The 9,501-nt window shown below is 37.4% G+C and overlaps 1 protein-coding gene across 1 annotated transcript; it reads right to left on the bottom strand.

The window, feature by feature from the left end:
• Nucleotides 1–4,421: 4,421 nt before the first annotated feature.
• On the bottom strand, nucleotides 4,422–5,436 carry LOC142163253 (uncharacterized). The gene is made up of 3 exons (XM_075220522.1): nucleotides 5,050–5,436; nucleotides 4,894–4,992; nucleotides 4,422–4,760 (listed from the first exon to the last, which is right to left on the bottom strand). The coding sequence occupies exons 1-3, from the start codon at nucleotides 5,434–5,436 to the stop codon at nucleotides 4,422–4,424; spliced, it is 825 nt and encodes a 274-aa protein (XP_075076623.1).
• Between the last annotated feature and the right edge of the window lie 4,065 nt (nucleotides 5,437–9,501).

Here is a 9,501-nt window from a genome sequence, read left to right as displayed (position 1 = left end):
TGTTGTCCTAACGAGCTTGCTTTGCTCCTCGTAACTGGTCCGAAGCTTCCAAAGGTAACATCGAGGATGCTTTTCACATCAGCATAGAACCTGGAATTAGTGGCCTTGGGGGAAATTGAATTGGAGTTGATTTTCTCTAAAGACATTTCAATGTTCTTGAACTTGGTGATTGAAAAGTTGAGATGAGAGGTAGAGATTATCCTATTGGGCGTGCCAGAATTTGTAGACAATAAATTTCGTCAAGAAAATAACTGAGACCAAACAATATTGCAACAATCTTAGTATATGATTTCAAATAATATGAGTGTACAATCTCTATGAATCCTCTGATTCTTCTTTCCAATAGTAGGTAAATCCAAGGGCATTTGAGCATGATCTTAAATCTGTAGTTGTTGCCGCGAACGATAATCTCGAATTCAACTAGCACGAACTTTGATTTGAACTCGTACTCCTTGAATCTTGATTTATTCTTTGTTCTTGAGCTTGAATTTGATTTCTTGAACTTTAACTTGATTGCTTGAAGCTTGAAACTTGTAGAGAAATTTGCGGCGTTTGATCCACGAGCTCTCTCTTGCTTCTTCTTTTTTAAAGCAAATATACCACAAGGCATGCTGCTTAGTGGTTCATATATAAATAATCAAAAGCAAGGATCCAATGTTTACAAATTGTCAAATAAAATCTCAAATTTGCTAAGATATAGCTAAATATAATGAAATAAGACATGCTAACTATTACAACAAGTGTCTCAGTTGACTCCCCACATAAGATGGTGTGTGTATCCACAAGCCAAGTGCAAAACCTCAATGTAGCACCTCCAATGCTCTCACCAGGTGACAAGTTTTGCGTTCCAAAGGACAAGGCAAATATGAATCTCCAACCAACACCATCTATTAGGAATGACCAAACTCCACGAAGGTTTCCAATTGCATTATCAATGTAGACATCAATTCTGTGTTCCCTACATATCTTGAAAGAAATTCAGTCCAAGAAGTATCTATATAACCTATAATAGGTACCATATCCTGCAATATTATGCTTGCACTGCCATAACACCTCCAGATTGGACATGTATCCATGTCAATACCACTGGATATTATGGTGACACTGCAGAGCATACTAATTTGATAAATTGCACCTACAAGAAACTCTGAATACCAGCTATAATCCATCAGAATACCATGTGACACTGGGGTATTATACTCCCTAAGCATGAAGTTCCTATATGGACCTGTATTCTGCCAATAAGAACCTATACATATGTGCCATGAATACAATTCAATGAAGCAATATATACTGCTATTACATCTCCAAATTGGGCATGAAATCATACCAATACCACTGGCTTACATCCTAGTAGCACACATGTACACATAAGTAATCATCCATCCTGTTGATAACATTGGATCCCAACTTTTGTCTTTCAACAATCACTAATCTAGACTATGATCAAGCACATAGCAGAACCAATAAACAATGCAAAGTATATACGGAAACTCATAAGTATACATTGGATTTTCCAGAAATATTATAAGGTGCACTATCCACCGCCTGCTTATATGACAACCTCTATACACCATTAAAGCACCTCTAGAATGAGCATAAAACCATGCTAATACCACTGGAAAAATACCCTAACAGTATACAGATTTTGAATATTACAATAAGACATGCAGGCCATTGTAATAACAAACCTAGTAGCACCAATCCTAACCCTGAGATTAGGAGTTTGTGTTTTGTCAAGATTGAGTAGCCTCGTCCCTGCACAAGTCTATTCAGCAAATGAATGAAATTCAGATGCAACTACAAAAGAGAAAATAATGTTAGCTATAAAATTTGTAACTGTGTCGCCCTCTCAGAACACATGTTGAAAGATCACATTAAAATTATCCCTCATCTCCTTAATCTTCTGCACTTATGGAACTATAGACCAAGATGGATCCCATTCTCCTTCAATCACCTTCTTTAGCACCAACGAATTAGTTTACAATATGAGGGGGAAAAAGATCATTCTCCATACAGTACTCCAAGCATTGAAGTATTTCTTTTGCTTCAGCTACAACATTTGTGGTCTCTCCTAAGTCCATTGCCCTTGCATACACTAAATCACCTTCATCATTTCTCACATAAAAGCCAAGTGAACTAGGGCCAACATTTTTTTTTGATGCTCCATTAGTGTTTTATACCACCCATGATGAGGGAGCTACCAAGTAACTCTCCTAGTGATCAATACTGGTTTATAAGCTTCAAAGAGCTAGATCATATCTGGCCATAACATAGGTATTTGATATAGCCATGGATGTCTAACTCTTGCCAATTGATGCAATGTCATATTGACTTTATGAATAACCCTATTAATTGACACAGATCCCCCATGCTTGCCTGCATTCCTCTTCTTCCATACCTCCCATGTAATGATGGCTGGAGCTGCTTGAAACAGTGGTTTCAACTTTGGGCAACATTTTACACTCCGCCACTACCTTATCACTTGTATTAATTGTACCATAATCCCTGCAGCTCCCATGAGCAATTTTCACACTTTTCATATAGTAGGGCTAGTTAATAAGATGTGTTCTAATGTTTCCTCCTATGGATGTTGACAATACCAACATCTAGACATAACCATCTGCCCTTGTCTCCTCCATAGATCATCAGTAGCTAGTTTTTGCCTCCATAAAAAGAAAGATATCTTAAATGGCAACCCTTTTGTCCATATTTATTTGAATTCTTGATTAGGATCAGCTCTATGACTCAGAATTTGCCAAGCACTACTAACAGTGAATTTGCCTGATGATGTTGGCATCCAGTATGTTTTGTCCCAGTATTCCTTACTGCCATCATAATGTACATTATGTCTTATATGATCAACAATCTCCTCAGGGAAGCTTTGATCATTCAGTTGATCATTCCATGATCCTCCTTGCCTCAATTCTGCCACCTCTTGTAACTCCTCATTTATTAGAAAATATGGAGGTAGGACATGATAGAGAGCACCTAGTCCATTCCAGTTTTCATGTCATATATTGGTTGTTCCACTCTTCATCTCCCACATGATCTCATGCTCTAATTCTTCCCTAGCATTCAACATTTGCCTCCACACATAAGACCCTTCCTAAATTGCACAATAGTAGGCATCTCCTTCTAACAATACTTGTTCCACATGAAGTTGGACCACAATGATTTAGTGGTCCTAAATCTCCACCAAATTTTAGCAAATAGAGCTCTTGAGACATCTTGTAATAATCTAGAACCTAAGCCCCATTCTTCTTTAGGTAGGCATAGATTCTGTCAGGATGACCAATGCCTACTCCTACCTTCATCCTTGGTTCTCCAAAAGAATCTTGCAAAGATTTTATGCAAATGCTCCAGTATATTTTTAGGAGGATCCAGTACTGACAATAGATGCACTGGCATGCTTTGAAGAACACTAGTAATGAAAGTTGCCTTTCCTCCAAATGATAGCAATTTGCATTTCTAAGCATGTAACTCTGTCTTCACTTTTTTTATAAGATCATCATAGTACTCTTTCTTTCTTTTAGTATAGAAAATAGGTCACCTTAGGTATGTGAATGGAAACTGCCCTCTAGTAAAGCCTGTAGTATCCCTAAATGCTTGAAATAAGGCATGTGCAATATTGTTATGCATGTAATAAGAGCTCTTGGATTTGTTAATTAGCTGTCTTGAGATCTGCTTATAGCCTCCTAATACTGCCATAAATTCATTCAAAGAGGAAGGATGAGCTGAGGTAAATATAATTATATCATCAGCATATTCCAAATGATTCAACGGATCAGACCATTTAGGCATGCCAAATCCAATAAAGGACTTATCATCAAACAGTTTATTCAAAGACCTAGATAGAACTTCATACAATAATATGAATAAGGTAGGGGACAATGGATCTCTTTGCTTCACCACTCTTGTAGACTTTAAGAAACCTGATGCTTGTCCATTAACCAACACTGAATACCAATTATTAGAGAGTAGGTTCCAAACTATATTGATAAAATGTTCAGCAAATCCCATTTTTCTTAGCACATGCATCAAATATTTACAAGACACCATATCATATGTCTGTCATATCAAGCTTTATCAACACATTAGCAGGCTTGCCTCTCTTCTTGATATCAGTGAAAATTTCTTGTGTTAGGAGGATGTTTTCAAAGATACTCCTTCCTTTTTACAAATCCAGATTGGGTTGGAGATATATAGATAGGCCGGAACTTCTCCAATCTGTCATGAACAACTTTTGAAAGCACTTTGTTGATGAAATAACTCAATTTTATTGGTCTTAACTCTGAGAATGTCTGGACTCTTGGCTTCTTTGGCAGCAACACCAAATTATTATGAGTAATGGACTTTGGCAAAGCTGCACCTCCATAAAAATGAAGCACCATATTGTGAATATCATATCATATCACCTCCTAATATGTTTGGTAGAAAAGACCAGTGAATCCATCTGGACCACAAACGTTGTCTCCACTTAATTCAAAAACTGCAGCCTTGGCCTCTTCTAATGTTGGAAATCTACACAGCTCCAAATTCTGCTCTATGGTCACCATAGTTGGAACATTGTCTAACAAAGAGAAATCAGTAGAATCTCCCTCCTTTGAGAACTGTCTTTGATAGAATTCAATTGCTATACTAGCCATCTGCACTTGATCTTCAAGCCATGCTCCATCTCCATTCCGAATCCTTTTCAATTGCAGTTTCTTTCTCTTGCCAGTAACATGGTTGTGAAAGAAACTAGTGCTTCTATCACCCTCAACAAATCATGGCATTCCAGTTTTTGCTTCCAGTATTGCTCTTCTATACTCAAGTACTTCTTCAATTCTGATTGAGCTTCTAAAGAACTATCCTATTCTCTCTAGCTAACTGTTTGAAAATGTCCTTTACCCTAACAATATCTTCCAATATAGCTAACTGCTTGAAAATGTCACCAAATGTATCCCTACTCAATTTAGACAATGTTGCCTTCACCTTCTTTAGTTTGGGCTAAAACATTAGGAATGGATCTCCAATAAAATCAGCATTCCAATTCTGTTTCACTACCTCCATAAATGTATCATGTTTTGTCCAGAAATTCAAAAATCTGAATGGTTTGACAAAATTTGTGGTCTGCTCTCCATATGTAATGAGTAATGGGGCATGATCTGATCCAGTACTTATCAAATGTTCCACTTCAATTGTTAGCATCATATTCTGAAATGGCAAGTTCACAAGAATCCTGTCCAATCTCTTAAATATACACTCAATATTGGATCTTCCATTCCACCATGTAAATGGACTGCCTTTGTACCCTTGATCAAACAATCCACATGAGTTTACAAAAAAGGCAAAATCATCATATTTAGGAGGGTGTATTGGCAATCCCCCTATCTTCTCATCTTCATGTAATATCACATAAAAATCTCCTCCTACTAGCCAAGGCAACTCCATATCACTTGCTATGTAATATAAATTATCCCACAACTCCAGCCTCTCTAATGCAAAACACTTTGCATAAAGAAGTCATCATGATGTGCTACCCAATGTCATGGTGAAATATTTTGACAGTCTCATGTTGCTCAGTATCAACAACTAATTCCCATTCCACCACAATATCAAAAAATAACCAAATCCTCCCATTAATGCTCGAATAAGCTGACTCCATATTCAACCTTTTCCTATATCTTTGTATAAATCCTTTCTTCTGAAATGGATCCATCAATGAAATGACAAAGAAATTGTGCACCCTTTGCATGTTGATCACTCTAGGAAAGGCCCGTTGAGTAATCACAAACCTTATGTTCCAAATTAGTGTTTTGATCATTATCACTTAGTTCGTGAAGCTGCCTTCCTGGGCATGATTCTTGATGGTTGTAGAAGTTCCTTATTCTGAGTCTGCTTCTTTGATTTCTTGCCTCCCTTTGCATTGGTTTTAGGTGATAAATCTGCTTCTCTTGCCATTTGTTTAAAAGTGCCAACAATTGATTCATCATCTCCCTCTTCTCCCATTTGTTGCTGATCTAGGAATGCTCCATCTACAGGTGCTACATTGTGTGTGACAATGTCATGTAACGTCTGCAATGGTGACTTCATAGGTACATTGAGGTATAACTGCATAATCTGATCAGTGCCTGAACATGCTATAGGCACTATCTCAATTGTCCCTAGCTCCCTGGGTAATATGGCTTGCTCAATATGATCATGTTCCTTCATTGTTGCCTCCTTCAATAACTCAGAATTGATCTCCATAATCCCCAGATTCTCCTGCATAATCTTAAATTGTAAATCATAAATAGAACCCAAGCTGGGGTTCACTATACCAGAATTCCCAGAAATTACTATTCCATTGGGAGTACTACCCTTCCCATCAACTGTTTGGTGATATGATCCCATTGTATCCTTCAATACCTCCACATTGACATTCTTAACCTACTCTTTCCTTAAAAAATACTCTGGAACAACATCCACATTTGCCAAAATCTCCCCAGAATTCCTAGATTTTACTGTTCCATTGGCATGTTTCTTGGCTTTGTTGCATTAGCTGATCCATCTTGAATTCCAGCTTCTTTTGATAATCCTCTATAACCCCAAGCTTCTTGTTGATTTTCATCTATTTCATTGCCATTGACAATCATATCAGCTGCATTGGTGATCTCCAACTTCTAAACTTATTCTCCCTATGCTTTCTTTGCATCAGTATTAGTGTGAGATGTTTCAATTCCCTTTGAGCTATCATCAAGTGTTTGTGAGGTAATTTCTTGACATGAATAATTAGTAGTGACCTTTATATATTCGCGAGCTGCACCAAATCTTCTAGCCACCCAATCTACTGTTCTTTCCTTCGTTAACTCATCCCTACTCCCATTATTAGTAGGACTAGGAGCGGACTTAACTACCTTATTTCTTTCTCCTGAAGGATTGGTAATTCCTTCTTTTGCCACTGATCTAGACCCATTACCTACAGATTTGACAATCCCGTAGGAGTAGAATTCCACTTTTTCTCATTGGATAGTACTTTTTTCACTGTTTATTTTTTCACAAGCCTTATTTCTTCAAGCTTTTGACTCTCTCCTTCAATAGGATTAGGAATTCCTCTTTCCCAGCTAATCTAATCCCATTTCCATTAGGATTAAGGCTGGAATTTCAAGAATTTTGCACCTTCTCCTACACCTTTTTGGCTTGATTATTCCCTTGTTCCTTCTTTTTGTCACTGCCCTTGTCTTCTCTTTTGCCTTCAGTAATCCTTAATGTTGTTTGATCACATTCTTCCACTTCTAATGCATCAAATTTGTTTTCATTGCTACTGTATCAACTTTGGCCTTTCCCGTCACATTGTCAGCTTCCTTGTCCTTTACATTGTCAATCATATGACCCTATTATCTCGTTGATACTTATTCTTTCTTGATTGCATCCATTCCGGCTTAGCCTTATTTGCGATTGGTTTACCTACCACTTTTCCACTTGACAAAACTTTGGTTGAGTTAGCTGCCGTACCAACTTCATCCTTTCCAGTAGTTTTCTCCTCCTCTTTGTCATCATACCTCTTATGCAATTCTGGATGAATTATCCAGCATTCAACTTCATTGTGCCCTTTCTTTCTACATGTCTTACAATATTTTGGCAAGTAATCATATCTGATCTTGATCCATTTAGACTCCTCCGGCCCAGTCTCATTTTCTTCTTCCACAATCTTAACCCTTTGAGGGAATTTTGCAAGTAAATTCACTTCTACCTTAACTTTAGCAGAACTAGTTCTTGTGTCATTTTGTTAGCCAAATCAATATGAAGTGGATTACCTACTGCCCTTACAAGTGAAAACACAAATTCCTTACAAAAAAAATTTGGTAGCAGCTCTGGGAAGCTAATCCACGCAACAACAATGAGAGTTTCTTCATCAGGTTTCTACCATGGATTCCACTTAGTGCATCGCATCTGCCACATACACCTTGTGTTTTCAAATAAAAGGCAGGATTTGAGAGTAGATGAACATAATCCTCCAATAATGACGGCTTAATTAGCACATGATTATCTTCAATAAGCCCTATAGAACAAGCACCTTTCAACTCACATTGTATAGGTATAACTTTGTGCAATTCGTTGATTAATCGCTTCCCATAAGAAAATTTACCCAACACTGCCAGTTGCAAGCCTTGTTTAACGATGGACTTCTTCACTTCCTCCTTTTTCCAGCGTATGATAGGTTCTCCATGTAAATACTCCGCTGGTTTTATAGGAACGGTGGCTAGGGTTTGCATGTGATTATTTAATAATTTTGGTTATAAGAGATCAACATATTTTTGGATTAGATTTGTGGGTGTAATGGTTGTAGTAGATTGTGAGGGAGGTGTGGATGACTGACCAACCCCATCAGGTGGCTGGCCACTGGTCGGCGATGCCATGAAAGAGCTCGCGAAGCTTTACGTACAATCTTCGCAAAAACCCTAATCGTTAGAGCTATAAGGATGTGAATTGGATTTCTTTTTAACTTCTCTTTCTCTTTTGCTTCTTGTTATAACTTCTGGTGTCTTTTTTGTGTTATGCAGACCCCTATTTATAGTTGTGGGAGGAAAGAGTTACGATAAGAACAAACTCTTTCCAACCAATCAGATTGAAGAGTGACAAGGCCATATTTGATTGGTCAGAACATGTTACTTCCACATGTGGCGCGATTTCATTGGCCTTTTAATTTGATTTGTCATGCATTGTCATTTTAACATATGGAACGATCTTATTGGCTCTTCTGTTTGACTTGGTGTGTCACGTCATTTCACGTGTGGTACCAAACTGGACCTCTAAGAAGATGATATCTTGAGTCTGATGAAGTGGGCTCATTATTTATAGCTCAATTAAACTGGCTAGTCCAATTATATTGGAATTATATAATTAATCAATTATATTATCCCAACATATTTATTTGGACTAATATATTAAAATATAGTCCATGTTATTTTATGGATTTTGTTCTGATAAAATTTATATGCCTACACCAGCACTTGAAAGTCGAGCTGAAATATCATTCTTCTATTGAAGTTTGGATCTCATATGACTTAGAGGGGGCAAGTTTCCATGGTAAATAAGTGTCTTCAATCGGATGATTATAGTCTTTTCGGAGGCTACCAAATATTTGCGCAAAAGTAAGAGGGTTCACTATGTCTTCATGTTCGCCAAATCTTTAAGTCTGCTGGTCTTCAAGTTCTTCGATCTTCAAGTTGAAATATTTAAGCCTCCAATTCTTTAAGTTGAAGTCCTCTAATTCGCCGATCTTCAAGTTGAAATATTTAAGCCCTCAAAGTCTTCAGGTTGAAGCGTCAAATTCTGCTGAGAATTTAAGTCCATCAAATCTTCAAGCTTGTCGGTCTTCAAGTTGAAGTCTGCAAGTCCGCCAAGTGTTCAAATTGATGTTATCAAGTCCACCAAGTCTTCGAGTTTAAGCTTTCTAATTTTTCAATTTTAAGGTGGACATGTTAGCCCCTTTGCACCTTAAGTTGGCTTCTTTACGGGTTTATGCTTAAAAGA

The sequence above is a fragment of the Nicotiana tabacum genome, chromosome 8, assembly GCF_000715075.1.
Source record: "Nicotiana tabacum cultivar K326 chromosome 8, ASM71507v2, whole genome shotgun sequence".
In the NCBI taxonomy this organism is placed as follows: Eukaryota; Viridiplantae; Streptophyta; class Magnoliopsida; order Solanales; family Solanaceae; genus Nicotiana; species Nicotiana tabacum.
The sequence above is the reverse complement of the archived record's forward strand: the minus strand, read 5'-3'. Positions and strand labels throughout refer to the sequence as shown.